This window comes from Puntigrus tetrazona, chromosome 4 (genome assembly GCF_018831695.1).
Source record: "Puntigrus tetrazona isolate hp1 chromosome 4, ASM1883169v1, whole genome shotgun sequence".
NCBI lineage: Eukaryota > Metazoa > Chordata > Actinopteri > Cypriniformes > Cyprinidae > Puntigrus > Puntigrus tetrazona.
In genome coordinates this window covers 26,999,558-27,022,710 of record NC_056702.1, presented here as the reverse complement: position 1 = coordinate 27,022,710, position 23,153 = coordinate 26,999,558, and the positions used below count along the sequence as shown (strand labels likewise).

General features: G+C 44.0%; 1 protein-coding gene and 10 non-coding genes across 11 annotated transcripts; all 11 read right to left on the bottom strand.

Annotated features, from left to right (window-relative positions):
• Positions 1 to 2,173: 2,173 nt before the first annotated feature.
• Positions 2,174 to 2,246, bottom strand: trnak-uuu. Its single transcript has one exon. It is a non-coding gene; the product is annotated as a tRNA-Lys (tRNA).
• A 1,427-nt stretch (positions 2,247 to 3,673) lies between these two features.
• Positions 3,674 to 3,753, bottom strand: trnas-uga. The gene has a single exon. It is a non-coding gene; the product is annotated as a tRNA-Ser (tRNA).
• Positions 3,754 to 4,014: 261 nt separating this feature from the next.
• Positions 4,015 to 4,096, bottom strand: trnas-aga. The gene has a single exon. It is a non-coding gene; the product is annotated as a tRNA-Ser (tRNA).
• Positions 4,097 to 6,679: 2,583 nt separating this feature from the next.
• Positions 6,680 to 6,760, bottom strand: trnas-aga. The gene has a single exon. It is a non-coding gene; the product is annotated as a tRNA-Ser (tRNA).
• Positions 6,761 to 7,499: 739 nt separating this feature from the next.
• Positions 7,500 to 7,572, bottom strand: trnak-uuu. The gene has a single exon. It is a non-coding gene; the product is annotated as a tRNA-Lys (tRNA).
• A 1,425-nt stretch (positions 7,573 to 8,997) lies between these two features.
• trnas-uga lies at positions 8,998 to 9,079 on the bottom strand. The gene has a single exon. It is a non-coding gene; the product is annotated as a tRNA-Ser (tRNA).
• Positions 9,080 to 11,655: 2,576 nt separating this feature from the next.
• trnas-uga lies at positions 11,656 to 11,737 on the bottom strand. Its single transcript has one exon. It is a non-coding gene; the product is annotated as a tRNA-Ser (tRNA).
• A 2,271-nt stretch (positions 11,738 to 14,008) lies between these two features.
• Positions 14,009 to 14,090, bottom strand: trnas-aga. The gene has a single exon. It is a non-coding gene; the product is annotated as a tRNA-Ser (tRNA).
• A 2,314-nt stretch (positions 14,091 to 16,404) lies between these two features.
• On the bottom strand, positions 16,405 to 18,010 carry LOC122342369. The gene is made up of 2 exons (XM_043236148.1): positions 17,968 to 18,010; positions 16,405 to 17,076 (listed from the first exon to the last, which is right to left on the bottom strand). Exons 1-2 carry the CDS (start codon positions 17,989 to 17,991, stop codon positions 16,405 to 16,407), a joined length of 696 nt encoding a protein of 231 aa, XP_043092083.1. The 5' UTR covers positions 17,992 to 18,010.
• A 3,845-nt stretch (positions 18,011 to 21,855) lies between these two features.
• trnay-gua lies at positions 21,856 to 21,942 on the bottom strand. The gene is given in 2 exon segments: positions 21,856 to 21,891; positions 21,906 to 21,942. It is a non-coding gene; the product is annotated as a tRNA-Tyr (tRNA).
• Positions 21,943 to 22,419: 477 nt separating this feature from the next.
• trnar-acg lies at positions 22,420 to 22,492 on the bottom strand. Its single transcript has one exon. It is a non-coding gene; the product is annotated as a tRNA-Arg (tRNA).
• Positions 22,493 to 23,153: the final 661 nt, after the last annotated feature.

The window sequence follows — 23,153 nt, the reverse complement described above, 5'->3', positions numbered from 1 at the left end:
GACTACGGAGATCAGGCTTCACATTGAGGACAAAGCAGGCTGAAAAAGTGGATGGGGTTTTCAGTGCTGAGCCTGGAGTCCCACATGACTGCACTTTTAGCAGCTTCTCGGCCCAGTTGACTGAAAAACTTGATGGTTGCTAGCGATCTTGGGTGGCAAACAGCTTCGTAGTAAGCCTCCAGTACCCCTTAAACTAAAGCACAATATCTCGGTTAATTCACCAACTTCATTTGCTTCCAATCACAGATTCAAGCCCCCTTAAAAATAGGCGTCGCTCTCACCCAGAAGGCAGTGTTTGAACATGTCTGTAGCCAAGCAGGGAATTAGCTCAAATGGAAGAGCGCTCGCTAGCATGCGAGAGGTAGTGGGATCGATGCCCGCATTCTCCCAAGCTTGGGTCCGCTCTTTTAAGCTCACTTCCCTCCAGAGACAGCCTGGGCGCATGACGGCAACCAATCTAAGCACCCCTGAAAGCGTTTTTGACTGACTGCTGCACAAAAGATTCTTCAGACAGGGTCTAAAACAGAGTCCAGAGGGCTAACCACTACACCATGTAACCCTTGAAGTAGGGCCGTTTGGGCTCAGAGACAACCAATTTGAAGTAACCCATTTGCTGAATTAACTGGTTCTTATTCTTTGGCATTTAAGAGAGATGTGGGGCTATCCTCACTTTAAAGAAACTATTTTGTAAGTTTTGAGTCTTTTCAAAAATGCGCGTTCTTTTTCACGCTTTCTTTAAGAACAATCTTGAGTAATAAGATGAGAGCATTGTTTAGAAGATGCTGGCCCCGCAGCAGGAGGCCACCATCGATAGGACTGCCTTCGCCCAAACAGGTATTTGAACCTCTGGACCTCAGATTAAAAATCTGATGCTCTACCGACTGAGCTACCCGGGCTCAGACCACCAACTTGATACTGTATCAACAAAGCGCCACAGCAGCCTGCAAACAGGAAGTGTGAAGAGAGAGCAAAGACACGTGGAAGATGTAATTGTTCGCAGAACTCGTAGTCGGCAGGGTTCGAACCTGCGCGAGACGACCCCAATGGATTTCAAGTCCATCGCTTTAACCTCTCGCCCACGACTACACCGACCTGCTGCCCTCCAGGTCCGTTGACTGCAGGAAGAAAGCAGAATAGATCGCCAGCGAGCTTCAGACACAATGTCCAGCTGAAGGGTGAGGTGGGGCAAATAGGAGTCTAAGGGCAAAAGACGGCGACCTGGATTGAAGCGGGTTGCTGCGTGCCCAACGCAGGGTACTGACCACTGAAGATGACGGCGTGCTACAGTCCAAGGGATTCAAAAAGTCCCGCGACTTGTTTATGCAATGCAGCGTATTGAGCATAAAAAGCGTAGGTCGGCAGGATTCGAACTGCATGCCGGGAGACCCCAATGGATTTCTAGTCCATCGCCTTAACCTCTCGGCCACGACTACTGCAACACAGAGTAGAGAGGGGTCCTACTGGAGGGTTTCCATAGCACCGCTTACGTTTCCAGCCGTGTATAATGCGATCCAAGTGATGTTCCAAGTGCTTGAATCTACAAAGATAAGTCCGAATAAAACACCACAGTCCAGAAATGGTGATCGCCAGCAGATTTGTAAAGTGAAAGGCTGTTTGCTTGCCATGCTGCCTCTTTTATACCGTTTTTTTCCTGTTTCCTGTCATGTGATCAGTCACATGTACACACGCAAATGGCGTAAGAGGAAGAAAATGGCCAAGACCACATGGAAACTGGTAAAATTCAAAAATACATCAAATCACACTGAGCAGGTTAAAACATGTAACCCTATGTACACATGAGCGTATGTAGCTGCTGTTCTTACTATGCCAAAATGTGATGACCAATTTGAACTAACCCAGTTACTTAATTAACTGGTTCTTATTATTTGGGATTTAAGACAGGTGTGGGGCTATCTCACATGAAAGAGTTATTTGGAAAGCTGTGAGTCTTTTGAAAATGTGCATTCTTCCTAAAAAATTTTTTTAAGAACAATCTTGAGGAATAAGATGAAAGCAATGTTTAGAAGATGCTGGCCCTGCAGCAGGAGGAACAGCGGTACCAACTAGGAGAACTGAGACTCACTCAGTTGACTTCATGAGCACTCTTTCCCAACGAGCTGACTCGGTGTGCCGAGCTAGGGATATGGAGGCCGCCATCAATGGGATTGCCTCGCGCCCGAACAGGGACTTGAACCCTGGACCCTCAGATTAAAAGTCTGATGCTCTACCGACTGAGCTATCCAGGCCCGGCTCAATCTGCCGGCTTGTTACTTGTTAGTATATAATCGTATCCACAAAGCGCCCGGTGAAGCCTGCAAAAGGAATTGCGGAAGAGAGAGCAAAGACCGTGGAAGGTACAATTATCGGCACCAAATACTAAAGTCAAGGGAAATCGCCATCCGTGGTTGGCAAGGTTCGCACCAGCACCGGATGAGGTGGCAAAATACATGGGAGAGAAGATCGTTGCCTGTTGGCAAAAGCCTGCCGTGACCGGATTCGAACCGGGTTGCACTGCGCGCCACAACGCATGAGTACTAACCACTATACGATCACAGCACGCCACTGAGCATCAGTGGTGAGAAGGGCTGGAAGCATTGGTCCGGGCAGAGAGGAGGAGAGAGAAAAAAATAACACAGCCTCTTTCTCTTCTGCATGCAGGCGAACACTCTGCCACGACTACACGAGATCAGGCTTCACATTGAGGACAAAGCAGGCTGAAAAGTGGATGGGGTTTTTTCAGTGCTGAGCCTGGGAGTCCCACATGACTGCACTTTTGCGCTTCTCGGCCCAGTTGACCGAAAACTTGATGGTTGCTAGCAATCCTGGGTGGCAAAACAGCTTCGGTAGTAAGCCTCAGTACCCCTTTAAACTAAAGCACAATATCTCGGTTAATTCACTCAACTTCATTTGCTTCAATTCACAGATTCAAGCCCCTTAAAAATAGACGCCGCTTCTGCGAAGGCAATGTTTGGACATGTCTGTAGCTGCAAGCAGAATTAGCTCAAATGGTAGAGCGCTCGCTTAGCATGCGAGAGGTAGTGGGATCGATGCCCGCATTCTCCAAGCTTGGGTCCGCTCTTTTAAGCTCACTTCCCTACAGAGACAGCCTGCGCGCATGACGGCAACCAATCTAAGCACCCCTGAAAGCGTTTTTGACTGACTGCTGCCAAAAGATTCTTCAGACAGGGTCTAAAACAGAGTCCAGAGGGCTAACCACTACACCATGTCACCCCTAGCTAGGCCGTTTGGGCTCAGAGACAACCAATTTGAAGTAACCCATTTGCTGAATTAACTGGTTCTTATTCTTTGGCATTTAAGAGAGATGTGGGGCTATCCTCACTTTAAAGAGCTATTTTGTAAGTTTTGAGTCTTTTCAAAAATGCGCGTTTTTTCACGTTTCTTTAAGAACAATCTTGAGTAATAAGATGAGAGCATTGTTTAGAAGATGCTGGCCCTGCAGCAGGAGGCCGCCATCGATAGGACTGCCTTTCGCCCAAACAGGCACTTGAACCCTGAACCCTCAAATTAAAATTCTGATGCTCTACCGACTGAGCTACCCGGGCTCAGACCACCAACTTGATACTCGTATCAACAAAGCGCCCGTTGTACAGCCTGCAAAACAGGAAGTGTGAAGAGAGAGCAAAGACCGTGGAAGATGCAATTGGTCGCAACTCGTAGTCGGCAGGGTTCGAACCTGCGCGGGAGACCCAATGGATTTCAAGTCCATCGCCTTAACCTCTCGGCCACGACTACACCGACCTGCTGCCCTCCAGGTCCGTTGACTGCAGGAAGAAAGCAGAATAGACCGCCAGCGAGCTTCAGACACAATGTCCAGCTGAAGGGTGAGGTGGCAAATAGGAGTCTAAGGGCAAAAGACGGCGAGACCCGGATTGGAAGCGGGGTTGCTGCGGCCACAACGCAGGGTACTGACCACTGAAGATGACGGGCGTGCAGTCCAAGGGATTCAAAAAGTCCCGCGACTTGTTTATGCAATGCAGCGGGCTGAACATAAAGCGTAGTCGGCAGGATTCGAACTTGCGCGGGGAGACCCCAATGGATTTCTAGTCCATCGCCTTAACCTCTCGGCCACGACTACTGCAACACAGAGTAGAGAGGGGTCCCACTGGGAGGGGTTTCCATAGCACCGCACGTTTCCAGCCGTGTATAGTGCGATCCAAGTGATGTTCCAAGTGCTTGAATCTACAAAGATAAGTCCGAATAAAACACCACAGTCCAGAAATGGTGATCGCCAGCAGATTTGTAAAGTGAAAGGCTGTTTGCTTGCCATGCTGCCTCTTTTATACCGTTTTTTTCTGTTTCCTGTCATGTGATCAGTCACATGTACACACGCCCAAATGCGTAAGAGGAAGAAAATGGCCAAGACCACATGGAAACCTGGTAAAATTCAAAAATACATCAAATCACACTGAGCAGGTTAAAACATGTAACCCTATGTACTACATGTAGCTGCTGTTCTTACTATGCCAAAATGTGACGACCAATTTGAACTAACCCAGTTACTTAATTAACTGGTTCTTATTATTTGGGATTTAAGACAGGTGTGGGGCTATCCTCACATGAAAGAGTTATTTGGAAAGCTGTGAGTCTTTTGAAAATGTGCATTCTTCTTAAAAATTTTTTTAAGAACAATCTTGAGGAATAAGATGAAAGCAATGTTTAGAAGATGCTGGCCCTGCAGCAGGAGGAACAGCGGTACCAACTAGGGAGAACTGAGACTCACTCAGTTGACTTCATGAGCACTCTTTCCCAACGAGCTGACTCCCGGGTGTGCCGAGCTAGGGATATGGAGGCCGCCATCAATAGGATTGCCTCGCGCCCGAACAGGACTTGAACCCTGGACCCTCAGATTAAAAGTCTGATGCTCTACCGACTGAGCTATCCAGGCTCCGCCTCAGTCTGCCGGCTTGTTACTTGTTAGTATATAACGTATCCACAAAGCGCCGAGGAAGCCTGCAAAACGGAATTGCGGAAGAGAGAGCAAAGACCGTGGAAGGTACAATTATCGGCACCAAATACTAAAGTCAAGGGCAATCGCCATCCGTAGTTGGCAAGGTTCGCACCAGCACCGGATGAGGTGGCAAAAAATACATGGGAGAAAGATCGTTGCCTGTTGGCAAAAGCCTGCCGTGACCAGTTCGAACCGGGTTGCTGCAAGCCACAACGCAGAGTACTAACCACTATACGATCACAGCACGCCACTGAGCATCAGTGGTGAGAAGGGCTGGAAGCATTGGTCCGGAGCAGAGAGGGAGGAGAGAGAAAAAAAATAACACAGCCCTTTCTCTTCTGCATGCAGGCGAACACTCTGCCACGACTACGGAGATCAGGCTTCACATTGAGGACAAAGCAGGCTGAAAAGTGGATGGGGGTTTTTCAGTGCTGAGCCTGGAGTCCCACATGACTGCACTTTTGCCGCTTCTCGGCCCAGTTGACCGAAAACTTGATGGTTGCTAGCAATCCTGGGTGGCAAAACAGCTTCGGTAGTAAGCCTCAGTACCCCTTAAACTAAAGCACAATATCTCGGTTAATTCACCAACTTCATTTGCTTCAATTCACAGATTCAAGCCCCTTAAAAATAGACGTCGCTCTGCGAAGGCAATGTTTGGACATGTCTGTAGCCAAGCAAGGGGAATTAGCTCAAATGGTAGAGCGCTCGCTTAGCATGCGAGAGGTAGTGGATCGATGCCCGCATTCTCCAAGCTTGGGTCCGCTCTTTTAAGCTCACTTCCCTACAGAGACAGCCTGCGCATGACGGCAACCAATCTAAGCACCCCCTGAAAGCGTTTTTTGACTGACTGCTGCCAAAAGATTCTTCAGACAGGGTCTAAAACAGAGTCCAGAGGGCTAACCACTACACCATGTCACTCCTAGCTAGGGCGCTTGGGGCTCAGAGACAACCAATTTGAAGTAACCCATTTGCTGAATTAACTGGTTCTTATTCTTTGGCATTTAAGAGAGATGTGGGGCTATCCTCACTTTAAAGAGCTATTTTGTAAGTTTTGAGTCTTTTCAAAAATGCGCGTTCTTTTCACGTTTCTTTAAGAACAATCTTGAGTAATAAGATGAGAGCATTGTTTAGAAGATGCTGGCCCTGCAGCAGGAGGCCGCCATCGATAGGACTGCCTTTCGCCCCCAAACAGGCACTTGAACCCTGGACCCTCAGATTAAAATTCTGATGCTCTACCGACTGAGCTACCCGGGCTCAGACCACCAACTTGATACTCGTATCAACAAAGCGCCGTTGTGCAGCCTGCAAAACAGGAAGTGTGAAGAGAGAGCAAAGACCGTGGAAGATGCAATTGGTCGCAACTCGTGAGTCGGCAGGGTTCGAACCTGCGCGGGAGACCCCAATGGATTTCAAGTCCATCGCTTTAACCTCTCTCGCCACGACTACACCGACCTGCTGCCCTCCAGGTCCGTTGACTGCAGGAAGAAAGCAGAATAGACCGCCAGCGAGCTTCAGACACAATGTCCAGCTGAAGGGTGAGGTGGCAAATAGGAGTCTGAGGGCAAAAGACGGCGAGACCCGGATTGGAAGCGGGGTTGCTGCGGCCACAACGCAGGGTACTGACCACTGAAGATGACGGCGTGCTACAGTCCAAGGGATTCAAAAAAGTCCCGCGACTTGTTTATGCAATGCAGTGGGCGGAACGCAAAGCGTAGTCGGCAGGATTCGAACTTGCGCGAGGAGCCCCAATGGATTTCTAGTCCATCGCCTTAACCACTCGGCCACGACTACTGCAACACCGAGTAGAGAGGGTCCCACTGGGGGGGTTTCCATAGCACCGCACGTTTCCAGCCGTGTATAATGCAATCCAAGTGATGTTCCAAGTGCTTGAATCTACAAAGATAAGTCCGAATAAAACACCACAGTCCAGAAATGGTGATCGCCAGCAGATTTGTAAAGTGAAAGGCTGTTTGCTTGCCATGCTGCCTCTTTTATACCGTTTTTTCCTGTTTCCTGTCATGTGATCAGTCACATGTACACACGTCCAAATGCGTAAGAGGAAGAAAATGGCCAAGACCACATGGAAACCTGGTAAAATTCAAAAATACATCAAATCACACTGAGCAGGTTAAAACATGTAACCCTATGTACTACATGTAGCTGCTGTTTTTACTATGCCAAAATGTGACGACCAATTTGAACTAACCCAGTTACTTAATTAACTGGTTCTTATTATTTGGGATTTAAGACAGGTGTGGGGCTATCCTCACTTGAAAGAGTTATTTGGAAAGCTGTGAGTCTTTTGAAAAATGTGCATTCTTCTTAAAAAATTTTTTTAAGAACAATCTTGAGGAATAAGATGAAAGCAATGTTTAGAAGATGCTGGCCCTGCAGCAGGAGGAACAGCGGTACCAACTAGGAGAACTGAGACTCACTCAGTTGACTTCATGAGCACTCTTTTTTTCACAACGAGCTGACTCGGGTGTGCCGAGCTAGGGATATGGAGGCCGCCATCAATAGGATTGCCTCACGCCCGAACAGGGACTTGAACCCTGGACCCTCAGATTAAAAGTCTGATGCTCTACCGACTGAGCTATCCAGGCTCCGCCTCAATCTGCCCGGCTTGTTACTTGTTAGTATATAACGTATCCACAAAGCGCCGAGGTGAAGCCTGCAAAAACGGAATTGCGGAAGAGACAGCAAAGACCGTGGCAGGTACAATTATCGGCACCAAATACTAAAGTCAAAGGGCAATCGCCATCCGTAGTTGGCAAGGTTCGCACCAGCACCGGATGAGGTGGCAAAAATACATGGAGAGAAGATCGTTGCCTGTTGGCAAAAGCCTGCCGCCGTGACCCGGATTCGAACCGGGGTTGCTGCGCCACAACGCAGAGTACTAAACCACTATACGATCACGGCACGCCACTGAGCCTCAGTGGTGAGAAGGGCTGGAAGCATTGGTCCGGGCAGAGAGGAGGAGAAAGAAAAAAATAACACAGCCCTTTCTCTTCTGCATGCAGGCGGAACACTCTGCCACGACTACGGAGATCAGGCTTCACATTGAGGACAAAGCAGGCTGAAAAGTGTGGATGGGGTTTTTCAGTGCTGAGCCTGAGTCCCACATGACTGCACTTTTTGCCGCTTCTCGCCCAGTTGACTGAAAACTTGATGGTTGCTAGAAGCGATCTTGGGTGGCAAAACAGCTTCGTAGTAAGCCTCAGTACCCCTTAAACTAAAGCACAATATCTCGGTTAATTCACCAACTTCATTTGCTTCAATTCACAGATTCAAGCCCCTTAAAAATAGACGCCGCTTCTGAAGGCAATGTTTGGACATGTCTGTAGCCAAGCAAGGGGAATTAGCTCAAATGGAAGAGCGCCGCTTAGCATGCGAGAGGTAGTGGATCGATGCCCGCATTCTCCAAGCTTGGGTCCGCTCTTTAAGCTCACTTCCCTCCAGAGACAGCCTGCGCATGACGGCAACCAATCTAAGCACCCCTGAAAGCGTTTTTGACTGACTGCTGCCAAAAAGATTCTTCAGACAGGGTCTAAAACAGAGTCCAGAGGGCTAACCACTACACCATGTAACCCTAGCTAGGGCCGTTTGGGCTCAGAGACAACCAATTTGAAGTAACCCATTTGCTGAATTAACTGGTTCTTATTCTTTGGCATTTAAGAGAGATGTGGGCTATCCTCACTTTAAAGAGCTATTTTGTAAGTTTTGAGTCTTTTCAAAAATGCGTTCTTTCACGCTTCTTTAAGAACAATCTTGAGTAATAAGATGAGAGCATTGTTTAGAAGATGCTGGCCCTGCAGCAGGAGGCCACCATCGATAGGACTGCCTTTCGCCCAAACAGGTACTTGAACCCTGGACCCTCAGATTAAAATTCTGATGCTCTACCGACTGAGCTACCCGGGCTCAGACCACCAACTTGATACTGGGTATCAACAAAGCGCCACAGTGCAGCCTGCAAAACAGGAAGTGTGAAGAGAGAGCAAAGACCGTGGAAGATGTAATTGTTCGCAACTCGTAGTCGGCAGGGTTCGAACCTGCGCGGGGAGACCCCAATGGATTTCAAGTCCATCGCCTTAACCTCTCGGCCACGACTACACCGACCTGCTGCCCTCCAGGTCCGTTGACTGCAGGAAGAAAGCAGAATAGACCGCCAGCGAGCTTCAGACACAATGTCCAGCTGAAGGGTGAGGTGGCAAATAGGAGTCTGAGGGCAAAAGACGGCGAGACCCGGATTGGAAGCGGGTTGCTGCGGCCACAACGCAGGGTACTGACCACTGAAGATGACGGCGTGCTACAGTCCAAGGGATTCAAAAAAGTCCCGCGACTTGTTTATGCAATGCAGCGGGCTGAACGCAAAAGCGTAGTCGGCAGGATTCGAACTTGGCGGGGGAGACCCAATGGATTTCTAGTCCATCGCCTTAACCTCTCTCGCCACGACTACTGCAACACAGAGTAGAGAGGGGTCCCACTGGGAGGGGGTTTCCATAGCACCGCACGCTTTCCAGCCGTGTATAATGCGATCCAAGTGATGTTCCAAGTGCTTGAATCTACAAAGATAAGTCCGAATAAAACACCACAGTCCAGAAATGGTGATCGCCAGCAGATTTGTAAAGTGAAAGGCTGTTTGCTTGCCATGCTGCCTCTTTTATACCGTTTTTTCCCTGTTTCCTGTCATGTGATCAGTCACATGTACACACGCCCAAATGCGTAAGAGGAAGAAATGGCCAAGACCACATGGAAACCTGGTAAAATTCAAAAATACATCAAATCACACTGAGCAGGTTAAAACATGTAACCCTATGTACTACATGTAGCTGCTGTTCTTACTATGCCAAAATGTGACGACTAATTTGAACTAACCCAGTTACTTAATTAACTGGTTCTTATTATTTGGGATTTAAGACAGGTGTGGGGCTATCCTCACATGAAAGAGTTATTTGGAAAGCTGTGAGTCTTTTGAAAATGTGCATTCTTCTTAAAAATTTTTTTAAGAACAATCTTGAGGAATAAGATGAAAGCAATGTTTAGAAGATGCTGGCCCTGCAGCAGGAGGAACAGCGGTACCAACTAGGAGAACTGAGACTCACTCAGTTGACTTCATGAGCACTCTTTCCCAACGAGCTGACTCGGGTGTGCCGAGCTAGGGATATGGAGGCCGCCATCAATAGGATTGCCTCGCGCCCGAACAGGGACTTGAACCCTGGACCCTCAGATTAAAAGTCTGATAGCTCTACCGACTGAGCTATCCAGGCTCGCCCAGTCTGCAGGCTTGTTACTTGTTAGTATATAACGTATCCACAAAGCGCCGAGGTGAAGCCTGCAAAAACGGAATTGCGGAAGAGAGAGCAAAGACCGTGGAAGGTACAATTATCGGCACCAAATACTAAAGTCAAGGCAATCGCCATCCGTAGTTGGCAAGGTTCGCACCAGCACCGGATGAGGTGGCAAAAATACATGGGAGAGAAGATCGTTGCCTGTTGGCAAAAGCCTGCCGTGACCGGATTCGAACCGGGTTGCTGCAGCCACAACGCAGAGTACTAACCACTATACGATCACAGCACGCCACTGAGCATCAGTGGTGAGAAGGGCTGGAAGCATTGGTCCGGGGCAGAGAGGGAGGAGAGAGAAAAAAATAACACAGCCCTTTCTCTTCTGCATGCAGGCGAACACTCTGCCACGACTCACGGAGATCAGGCTTCACATTGAGGACAAAGCAGGCTGAAAAGTGGATGGGGTTTTTCAGTGCTGAGCCTGGAGTCCCACATGACTGCACTTTGCCGCTTCTCGGCCCAGTTGACCAAAACTTGATGGTTGCTAGCAATCCTGGGTGGCAAAACAGCTTCTGTAGTAAGCCTCAGTACCCCTTAAACTAAAGCACAATATCTCGGTTAATTCACCAACTTCATTTGCTTCAATTCACAGATTCAAGCCCCTTAAAAATAGACGTCGCTCTGCATGAAGGCAATGTTTGGACATGTCTGTAGCCAAGCAAGGGAATTAGCTCAAATGGTAGAGCGCTCGCTTAGCATGCGAGAGGTAGTGGGATCGATGCCCGCATTCTCCAAGCTTGGGTCCGCTCTTTTTAAGCTCACTTCCTACAGAGACAGCCTGCGCATGACGGCAACCAATCTAAGCACCCCTGAAAGCGTTTTTTGACTGACTGCTGCCAAAAGATTCTTCAGACAGGGTCTAAAACAGAGTCCAGAGGGCTAACCACTACACCATGTCACCCTAGCTAGGGCCGTTTGGGCTCAGAGACAACCAATTTGAAGTAACCCATTTGCTGAATTAACTGGTTCTTATTCTTTGGCATTTAAGAGAGATGTGGGGCTATCCTCACTTTAAAGAGCTATTTTGTAAGTTTTGAGTCTTTTCAAAATGCGCGTTTTTCTACGTTTCTTTAAGAACAATCTTGAGTAATAAGATGAGAGCATTGTTTAGAAGATGCTGGCCCTGCAGCAGGAGGCCACCATCGATAGGACTGCCTTTCGCCCAAACAGGTACTTGAACCCTGGACCCTCAGATTAAAATTCTGATGCTCTACCGACTGAGCTACCCGGCTCAGACCACCAACTTGATACTCGTATCAACAAAGCGCCCGTTGTTCAGCCTGCAAAACAGGAATTGTGGAAAGAGAGCAAAGACCGTGGAAGATGTAATTGTTCGCAACTCGTAGTCGGCAGGGTTCGAACCTGCGCGGGGAGACCCCAATGGATTTCAAGTCCATCGCCTTAACCTCTCGGCCACGACTACACCGACCTGCTGCCCTCCAGGTCCGTTGACTGCAGGAAGAAAGCAGAATAGACCGCCAGCGAGCTTCAGACACAATGTCCAGCTGAAGGGTGAGGTGGCAAATAGGAGTCTGAGGGCAAAAGACGGCGAGACCCGGATTGGAAGCGGGGTTGCTGCGGCCACAACGCAGGGTACTGACCACTGAAGATGACGGCGTGCTACAGTCCAAGGGATTCAAAAAAGTCCCGCGACTTGTTTATGCAATGCAGCTTCTGAAAAAAAGCGTTAAGTCGGCAGGATTCGAAATAAGCGGGGAGACCCCAATGGATTTCTAGTCCATCGCTGGCCTCTCGGCCACGACTACTGCAACACAGAGTAGAGAGGGGTCCCACTGGGAGGGACTTCATAGCACTCTTTCGCTTCAGCCGTGTATAATGCAATCCAAGTGATGTTCCAAGTGCTTGAATCTACAAAGATAAGTCCGAATAAAACACCACAGTCCAGAAATGGTGATCGCCAGCAGATTTGTAAAGTGAAAGGCTGTTTGCTTGCCATGCTGCCTCTTTTTATACCGCTTTTTCCTGTTTCCTGTCATGTGATCAGTCACATGTACACACGCGCCAAATGCGTAAGAGGAAGAAAAATGGCCAAGACCACATGGAAACCTGGTAAAATTCAAAAATACATCAAATCACACTGAGCAGGTTAAAACATGTAACCCTATGTACTACATGTAGCTGCTGTTCTTACTATGCCAAAATGTGACGACTAATTTGAACTAACCCAGTTACTTAATTAACTGGTTCTTATTATTTGGGATTTAAGACAGGTGTGGGGCTATCCTCACATGAAAGAGTTATTTGGAAAGCTGTGAGTCTTTTGAAAATGTGCATTCTTCTTAAAAATTTTTTTTAAGAACAATCTTGAGGAATAAGATGAAAGCAATGTTTAGAAGATGCTGGCCCTGCAGCAGGAGGAACAGCTCTACCAACTAGGAGAACTGAGACTCACTCAGTTGACTTCATGAGCACTCTTTCCCAACGAGCTGACTCGGGTGTGCCGAGCTAGGGATATGGAGGCCGCCATCAATAGGATTGCCTCGCGCCCAGTAACAGGACTTGAACCCTGGACCCTCAGATTAAAAGTCTGATGCTCTAAGACTGAGCTAAAGCTGGGGAACAATAGTCTGTTAGAGGGGGAAGAAATGGAAGGCGAGGGAAGAAGGGGGAGAAGGGGGAAGAAGAGAAAAAGAGAAAAAGGCGAAAAAGAATGTTGGAAAATGAGGAGGAAAGTGGCTCTAATCCCTTTGTAGCGCTCGCTTAAAGCAATGTTTTTGTAAGTGTTTGTTTGAAATAAATTGCTTTTTAAAAACGTTTTCCTGTTGTTTTATTCATTTGTGAGGGAGAACGGTTGATCACGAGGTACCTGGTTCGAATCCGACTGCACCTGCCAGGAATAAAAGTCGTTACTTAATGCTACTTAATTATTTCTGAAATTGCCAAAAACCTTTTATTAATTTTATGTTGCTGATTGTCAATATTCTCTTCAGTTCAGTTTTTCATTTAGTTTAAATTACACTTCTACTGTAGCTATTTGCTAAATAAAATAGTATAAATAGTCAGTTTATTTCTGAAACAATCCTAAAATTTCTCTGAATTTTAAAAAATGTCTATAACCTTTGAATGAAAATGTAGAAAAATAAAACATATGTAAAAGAGATGATGTAATCAGGACAATTTTATTATTTTGCAATGAGTCATAGCCAATTATTCATTGCAAAAACAACAGAAAGAACAGAACAATACACATGAACAAACCTTAAAAATCTCCACTGACACTTGTGGGCTTCAAAACAAAACTATACACATAAATAAAATGTCTTGTGCATTCTTTTCAGCATAAATAAAACTAAATATAAATAAAAAACAAAATAAATACAAAAAGTTACCATGCCTCTCGAAAAAAAAAACAAACAAAAACAAAGCTATACAGATTAATAAATCTTTTTATATTCATTACACATAAATAAAAATCTTAAATAAATAAAAGTTTCCATTTCCGCTGACTGCAAAAAAAAAAAGAATACACATAAATAAAAATCTTAAATAAATAAAAAGTTTCCATTTCTCAAATAGGAGTCTGAGGGCAAAAGACGGCGAGACCCGGATTGAAGCGGGTTGCTGCGCCACAACGCAGGGTACTGACCACTGAAGATGACGGGCGCAGCTACAGTCCAAGGGATTCAAAAAGTCCGCGACTTGTTTATGCAATGCAGCGGGCTGAACGCAAAAGCGTAGTCGGCAGGATTCGAACTTGCGCGGGGAGACCCCAATGGATTTCTAGTCCATCGCCTTAACCTCTCGGCCACGACTACTGCAACACAGAGTAGAGAGGGGTCCCACTGGGAGGGGTTTCCATAGCACCGCACGTTTCCAGCCGTGTATAATGCAATCCAAGTGATGTTCCAAGTGCTTGAATCTACAAAGATAAGTCCGAATAAAACACCACAGTCCAGAAATGGTGATCGCCAGCAGATTTGTAAAGTGAAAGGCTGTTTGCTTGCCATGCTGCCTCTTTTATACCGTTTTTTCCTGTTTCCTGTCATGTGATCAGTCACATGTACACACGTCCAAATGCGTAAGAGGAAGAAAATGGCCAAGACCACATGGAAACCTGGTAAAATTCAAAAATACATCAAATCACACTGAGCAGGTTAAAACATGTAACCCTATGTACTACATGTAGCTGCTGTTCTTACTATGCCAAAATGTGACGACCAATTTGAACTAACCCAGTTACTTAATTAACTGGTTCTTATTATTTGGGATTTAAGACAGGTGTGGGGCTATCCTCACATGAAAGAGTTATTTGGAAAGCTGTGAGTCTTTTGAAAAATGTGCATTCTTCTTAAAAATTTTTTTTAAGAACAATCTTGAGGAATAAGATGAAAGCAATGTTTAGAAGATGCTGGCCCTGCAGCAGGAGGAACAGCGGTACCAACTAGGAGAACTGAGACTCACTCAGTTGACTTCATGAGCACTCTTTCCCAACGAGCTGACTCGGGTGTGCCGAGCTAGGGATATGGAGGCCGCCATCAATAGGATTGCCTCGCGCCCGAACAGGGACTTGAACCCTGGACCCTCAGATTAAAAGTCTGATGCTCTACCGACTGCGCTAAAGCTGGGGAACAATAGTCTGTTAGAGGGGGGGAAGAAATGGAAGGCGAGGGAAGAAGGGGGGAGAAGGGGGAAGAAGAGAAAAAAAGAGAAAAAAGGCGAAAAAAGAGGAAAATGAGGAGGAAAGTGGCTCTAATCCCTTTGTGCGCGCCAAAGCAATGTTTTTGTAAGTGTTTGTTTGAAATAAATTGCTTTTAAAAAACGTTTTCCTGTTGTTTTATTCATTTGTGAGGAGAACGGTTGATCACGCAGGTACCTGGTTCAATCCCGTTGCTGCCAGGAATAAAAGTCGTTACTTAATGCTACGAATTATTTCTGAAATTGCCAAAAAACCTTTTATTAATTTTATGTTGCTGATTGTCAATATTCTCTTCAGTTCAGTTTTTCACTTTTAGTTTAAATTACACTTCTACTGTAGCTATTTGCTAAATAAAATAGTATAAATAGTCAGTTTATTTCTGAAACAATCCTAAAATTTCTCTGAATTTTAAAAAATGTCTATAACCTTTGAATGAAAATGTAGAAAAGTAAAACATATGGAAAAGAGAGTTATGTAATCAGGACAATTTTATTATTTTTCAATGAGTCATAGCCAATTATTCATTGCAAAAACAACAGAAAGAACAGAACAATACACATGAACAAACCTTAAAAATATCCACGACACTTGTGCATTCAAAACAAAACTATACACATAAATAAAATGTCTTGTGCATTCTTTCGACATAAATAAAACTAAATATAAATAAAAAACAAAATAAATACAAAAAGTTACCATGCCTCTCGGAAAAAAAACAAACAAAAACAAAGCTATACAGATTAATAAATCTTTTTATATTCATACACATAAATAAAAATCTTAAATAAATAAAAAGTTTCCATTTCTCTTCTGTAAAAAAAAAAAAAAAAAAAAAAACTATACACATAAATAAAAATCTTAAATAAATAAAAGTTTCCATTTCTCTTCTGTAAAAAAAAGAAGAAAAACTATACACATAAATAAACATCTTAAATAAATAAAAAGTTTCCATTTCTCTTTGGTAAAAAAAGAAAAAAAAACTATACACATAAATAAACATCTTAAATAAAAAGTTTCCATTTCTCTTTGGTAAAAAAAGAAAAAAACTATACACATAAATAAACATCTTAAATAAAAAGTTTCCATTTCTCTTTGGTAAAAAAGAAAAAAACTATACACATAAATAAACATCTTAAATAAATAAAAGTTTCCATTTCTCTTTGGTAAAAAAGGAAAAAAAACTATACACATAAATAAACATCTTAAATAAAAAGTTTCCATTTCTCTTTGGTAAAAAAAGAAAAAAAACTATACACATAAATAAACATCTTAAATAAATAAAAAGTTTCCATTTCTCTTTGGTAAAAAAAGAAAAAAAAACTATACACATAAATAAACATCTTACATAAATAAAAAGTTTGAATTTCTCTTCGGTAAAAAAATAAAACTAAAACTATACACATAAATAAAACCTTCTTTTAGGTTTCTTTTTTTTATTTAGTTTTTTTAATATTCTCCAACCACTGCTGCTTTGGTAGTGTCTCTACAGAGGGGCAGTATATAATGCCCTTGTATTGGCTGTGCCCAGTCTCCACTGTCCTAAACTGCCCACATTTTTTACACGTATTGTGCTCTACTCTGCGGGTCAGTTTTCTAACTGGAGCACGAGCTGGAGCAGGACGCCCTGTTAGTCCCTGCGAGGCCAATGGAGCCAGCATCACCAGCTGAGCACCTGGGAGTGGAGCAGGTAAAAGTCGCCGAGGGATTTGAGGTATCTCCGCTGCAGCGATGTTCCTCTTCCTCTTCACACGTGCCTGGCCCACAGTGCTACTGGGCAGGTGGTATTGGTGAGATGGTCCTGCTTGGGGGGGCAGAGATGGGGGGCGCACATTGGCAGAGGGTAGAGGGTCGGCTGCCACAGACAAACGGCTAGGCAGTTGCAGCCCTTGCATCAAAACTGCGCTGTCCTGCCTTTTCACCCTCTTGTTGTGCCACTGAACCAGTGTGGTGTGGCTCACATTCACCAGCTGCAAGGTGATCTGCTGCATAACGGCGGCATTGGTCAGAATGCGCTGCCTGATTTTTTTATAGTCCTCCAAGATGAGGTCCCACCTCGACACTGTGCCAACCCCCTTCTTCTTTGGGCTTTTGTGAATGGCACAGAGCTTGACAAAAATGGTCTCGATGTGACGACAGCAATCTGGCCACTGGGCAAGAGGGGCAGTGGTGGTGAGTGCGTGCCTCTTTACACTTTCCACCCCTGGAGTGAACTCCTGCCTCTTCTTGGGGGATCTGAACCTCCCCGTGTCCAGCTTGCTCTGGTGTCTGGCAGGAAACACCACCCTCTGCTTATCATAGTCCAGCAGGTTCTGCCAAAGAGCAACTATGTTGCTCACCTAAGCAGATAGGGCATATTACACATAGCAAATGAGAAAACAAAACACGTGCAAGTGTTGACATATGGCAGGTCAATGGGGGGAAATAAGGAAACTTGAATGTTCCTGACCTGCTGGTTGGTGAGGATCAGCGATGACTGATTCTTAAGCTCCACCAGATACTCCGCCAGGCTGTCCACTCTGTCCATGCCTGGCACACCAGCACTATCTAAAGCCTGAGGAAAAAAAGACAGAAACGAGCAATATTATGACAGTTAAGTTTATACAGTTAAGTTGGACAAAAAACAAATGCATATATACACATTTCTACATGTGATTTTGCTGACAAGCATCAACTTCAGATAGTATAAAGAAGCTTCAGATCATCTTAAACTCTTTGTTTAACTTTTCCTAGCATAACAGTTCATAATCTATATTTGATATTTGTAATACAAATGTTAAAATGTTTTGTATTTTAACTAATTATAATAAATATTTAACAAATAAAACTATTTTATTGGCAAAACATAAATGTAATGATTTCCTGATAGAACAGAATAGAATAGAGTGTAAGAAAATATTAGGGAATACCCGTATGTTGGTAGAAAGGTTTCATTTATATATAATGTCATGAGCAATCCAAATCAGTCTGAGTGCACATATAACAAAGTATTTACATACCACAGATTCTGATGCACCTGGCATGGAGGAGGCAGCAGGCTGAATAAATGAAGCTGCAGCCAAGGTGGAGGAGGCAGCTGGCTGGACGTTGGAGGAGGCAGCTGGCTGGACGGTGGACGCAGAAGCCATGGTGGAGGAAGCAGCTGGCAAAAATTGGGGGGAGACAGAGAAGCTTGGGTCATTGGTAAGACTTGACTGAGTAATGTCATCTATTTGTACTTCCCGAAGCCCTCGTCCTCTTCGTCCACGCCTTCATCCACATCCTCCAACAGGTTTTCTGTTTCCTCTGAGTCGGGGTCCACTACTAGGGGCTGTCCAGTCTGACTGAGCAGGTAGTCAACACCAAGCAGCTCCCCTTTAAAAAAATAAAAAAATAAATAAAAAGGACACACACATACAGGAGAGGTCAAAATTTTGAACACATTACTATTTTTTATGTTTTTGAAAGATGCTTTACATGGTCAGGTTCAGCGATGAGAATAATAAAAGCAAAGACTCAGAACAGTGAAAACCCACAAACCAAAAGTTCACCTGGTATTTATCACGTTATTGTGTCGTCACAAGGATAGGAATACCAGTAAATTTTGTAAATAATATCAAACAAATCCAAGATCATTCTAAATATAACATTAACTACAAAGAAAATATTCACCATTGATAAAGTAGAAGAGGGCCTCAGGAATGACCGTGGGGCAGGAGCCGTGTCTGAAGCCTCAGATTGTGGAGGTGCAGCAGTGGCCTGTGATAAAGTAGCAGTGGCAGGCTGGAAACAACAGCAGAAGAGCATGAGGTGTATTGAAACAGCACAACAACATTGTGATATTGAAATTTAATGTAATTTTAAAATATATGACCTTGGTGGTGTGGAATCCACAACTGCATGCCTTGGACCCACCAAAGAGGGTGGTCTGTCCATGAGCTTGCAGGGGCATTTCAATCTGAAAAATGTAAATTTTACTGTTTACTGATTTGGTCTGCACCATTGTCAGATGACCTGCACATTACATGTTATATTGTAGAGTCCCCTTTTCCCCAGCCTTGTTGTGTTTTGTCACTTTCCTTATCTACAAAGAGATCCCAAATGTAGTTGTAAAAACCTTTTTGGTGTTTAGGTTCCCGTGCTCCAGTGTCACACCTGGACAGAACACGTTCAGAGACCCAAAAGGCGGACACACCCCTTCCCAACAGAACACAGTTCTACCAAGTTCTTTTCCATAATATAAGTGATTACTGTGAAATTGAGACCAATTTACCAATCGCACTAAACCCTTTCAAATGAAACCAAACATGAAAGTGAAGAACAATAGGTTCATAAGACACATGACATATAATGCCTTACTCCTAATTAACTTTAAACCAAGTATTTTGGGCAGAAGGAGGGGAAGCAGGAAGAGCAGAGGTGAAGAGGGTGTCATAAACACAACAGGGGGTGGTGGTGTTGTTTGCTCTCTTTTGAAGTCCTTTTGTTCCTTTGGATATCCCTTCTCAGATTAGTCTTATTGCATTTACAGGTTTTGATTCACCTCCGTACAATATAATGAGATACTGGTAACTTTACCTTCTGGTAGAGGTCATACCACTTCCGCTGCCGTGGTGCTGGTCTGTTGCCTCCAGAAGGCCATGCACCAGAGCTTGCAAAAGCCCTCAACCTGGTCATCCACTCGACATCACCCATGGCCTTGTGGGTCTTTGGCTTGGTACTCATCTAAACACAATTTGGAAATAACTCTAAATAATGTGCATTTTTGTACTGGACAACTACACAGACAATTTCAATTTGTTTATAATGATATAATATATATATATATATATATATATATATATATATATATATATATATATATATATATATATATATATATATATATATATACACACACATTCAAGGTAACTAAATAATAGCACTCATTACAGCAAATGAAAATTATTTTACTACAAATAAATAATAAATAAACCTTGTTTTTAAAGTGTTACACTTTAATTATACAGTATTTGAACATTATTATTACTAAATGCACTTACAATAGAGGTAAGATTAGTTTTTGTTTAGTTTGAATAGTTACATCCAATTATGCCAATTTACTGTTATGTTAGTTACTACATTTAGTGTGTAATAATGACATCAAAAAATAAAACGCATTGTTAATTCAGTTCAAAACTGTGGTTAAACGTATGTTTCTTCATAGTAACTACACTTTTGTAACTGCACGTTTATATATCTATGGTTAATTGATTTATTACTTTCCTTTGTCATTTAAAATGATTATGTTTAGCATTTGCATATGTGTTTATACAAATATAGTAATCAATCTGCAGACACAAAACAGGATTACTACATTCACACTATAGCAAAACGACAAATTTTGATGAACAATTGTTTTTCACCCAAAATAAATTTACAATTTTTTTGTTTAAATTACAGGCATATAAGAGTTTAATATGTGAGATTATAAACTATGAAACTATGCTAACAAAACACTTTTCCTACACTTTCACTATAGTAAATATTGCACATGCTATGCTAAACGCTTACGTTGTTTTTTCAGTCAGATTTTTATGTATAGCAAAACTTTGTTTATACAGTTGAAACCTGATCTTCCAAAGAATAATAACAATAATAAAGAGATTACTACACTTTCACTACTGTACTTTACTGACTATATCTTCAAGCATTTTTTTACACTGCACGACAGTTTATACCGTTCGAGTAAAAAAATCATGGAACGTAATAAGTAAGATTAAAGGCAAACAACGCGACGACAAACACACGACAAAACACGTCATGGTTACTACACCACACGTCACTCAAGTCAAATCATTTAGAATTTCCCCGGGGAATTTAATGACAGTTGTAACGAACGCGAGATATAAAACGACTAAATGGAATTTAATAAGTAAGATTAAACGCAAATTGCAATTATAGAGATGATTTTAAAAACTAAGCTACGAAGTCATAGTTTTTAAATGCAAAACAAGAACGATGGACGAAAACGTAATGAATTATCAGTTCAAAAACATAGCAAACGGAGAGAAAAAAACATTTAATACTTACTTTGTCGAATTATGCAATTTTCTTCTGTCGAATTGAAATCTGTCAATTTTCCTCAGGACTGCGTAAAGTCAGCTAAAACTAAGCAGTTTTATTCTCACTTGATCTCACTTGGAAACGCGATTGGCGGTGCGTTCGGCAACACAGCGATTGGCTCTCAACAATCCATTCTCCCAACACAGAAGCGATTGGCTCCCAACAATGGACAGCTCGCGCTCTGATTGGCTCCCCAACAATGGACAGTTAGCGCTCTGATTGGCTCCCCAGGTAGCACTGGGCCACTGACTTGACTGAACACATAGTCCATAGCAAGACTAGAATCACCCGAAGACACAGAGTGATGGCAGAACAGATACTACGAACTGTTCATTTTAGTCTCCTCCAGTACAAAACAGTCACTTCAAATACCCACTTGATGCCTTAGAAAACACCCATGGCATCGATAGGTAAACTCTATCTCCAGGAAAAACAGGCATTTGTCTATCTTCTAATCCAGGGGGAAAAGACTAAGCTGGAAAAACGTCCATGGTATCCAAAGGTCAAAAACAGGCATTCATATGGGAACAGTTGGAGGAGTGTGGCGGGATTCTGGGCCACATTTTTTCAGCAGCTCGACCAATGACCCAGGGAAAAGAAGTCTTTTGTCTTTTGTTGTGGAATTTTAAAAGTAAGCAAGGCTAGAATTACCCGAAGACACAGATACTACGAGCTGTTCATAATAGTCTCCTCCAGGACAAAACAGTCATTTCGTGCCTTAGAAAAAACCTGTGGTCACGCTGTGACGGAAGCTCGGAAAAGCCACGCCCAAAAATCAAATGGCGGCCATGGCGAAAAACAACTCCTTCGAGCCGGAGTCGAACCAGCGACCTAAGGATAACAACCTCCTTTGCTACAGTCCTCCGCTCTACCAACTGAGCTATCGAAGGCAGACGGCGTGTGAGCAGAATCTCATTTTTTCAGCTTTCTGCAGTTCGACCAATGACCCCGGGAAAAAGAAGCTTCTGGCGAACCAACTGCTAGTTTGACGAAGGAAGCAAAAAGCAAAACAGCCTTCCCATACCGAGTCGAACCCGGGCCCGCCTGGGTGAAAACCAGGAATCCTCACCGCTAGACCATATGGGAACAGACTGAAGAGTAGATTCTGGGCCATTTTCCATGCGTGTGGCCGGCCCGCGGATTTCGTAGAGGTCTTTAGCTTTTGTTGTGGGATTTTAAAAGGAAGTAAGACTAGAATTACCCGAAGACCCAAACTGATGGCAGAACAGATATTGAGGCAAATTGAGAAATTATCCCTGAAATGGAGATGCAGTTTGAATAGTATACGTGGCGGATTATTAGTTGAGTTTGATTTAGTTGACAAGTTTTTCTCTGCGCCCAGGTGGCAGCAAGGAATAAAGAGAGAGCGAGCCAGCCAGGAGTCGAACCTAGAATCTTCTGATCCGTAGTCAGACGCGTTATCCATTGCGCCACTGGCCCACTGACTTGAGCTGATTGTGCTTGTACCAGAGTTTTCAGCTGTGGACGTGACGGGGGTCCTGTATCGCTTTGTGCTTGTTCCTGACCTACCAGCGTATCCCTGGTGGTCTAGTGGTTAGGATTCGCGCTCACCGCCATGCCCGGTTCGATTCCCGGTCAGGGAACTTCTTTTGGCCATCTATAGTCACGCTGTGACGGAAGTTGGGAAGAGCCAAGTCACAAAGTCACACGACACATAGTCCATAGCAAGACTAGAATCACCCGAAGACACAGAGTGATGGCAGAACAGATACTACGAACTGTTCATTTTTAGTCTCCTCCAGTACAAAACAGTCACTTCAAATACCCACTTGATGCCTTAGAAAACACCCATGGCATCGATAGGTAAACTCTATCTCCAGGAAAAACAGGCATTTGTCTATCTTCTAATCCAGGGGGAAAAGACTAAGCTGGAAAAACGTCCATGGTATCCAAAGGTCAAAAACAGGCATTCATATGGGAACAGTTGGAGGAGTGTGGCGGGATTCTGGGCCACATTTTTCAGCAGCTCGACCAATGACCCAGGGAAAAGAGTCTTTTGTCTTTTGTTGTGGAATTTTAAAAGTAAGCAAGGCTAGAATTACCCGAAGACACAGATACTACGAGCTGTTCATAATAGTCT

Excerpts from the sequence above, each read along its gene's own strand:
- LOC122342369 (XM_043236148.1), bottom strand. The coding sequence starts at position 17,991 with ATGCCAGGTGCATCAGAATCTGTG. Across the intron at positions 17,077-17,967 it reads CAGGTGCATCAGAATCTGTG|CTCTGTGCCATTCACAAAAG; the intron begins GTATGTAAATAC and ends ATTTTTGTCAAG.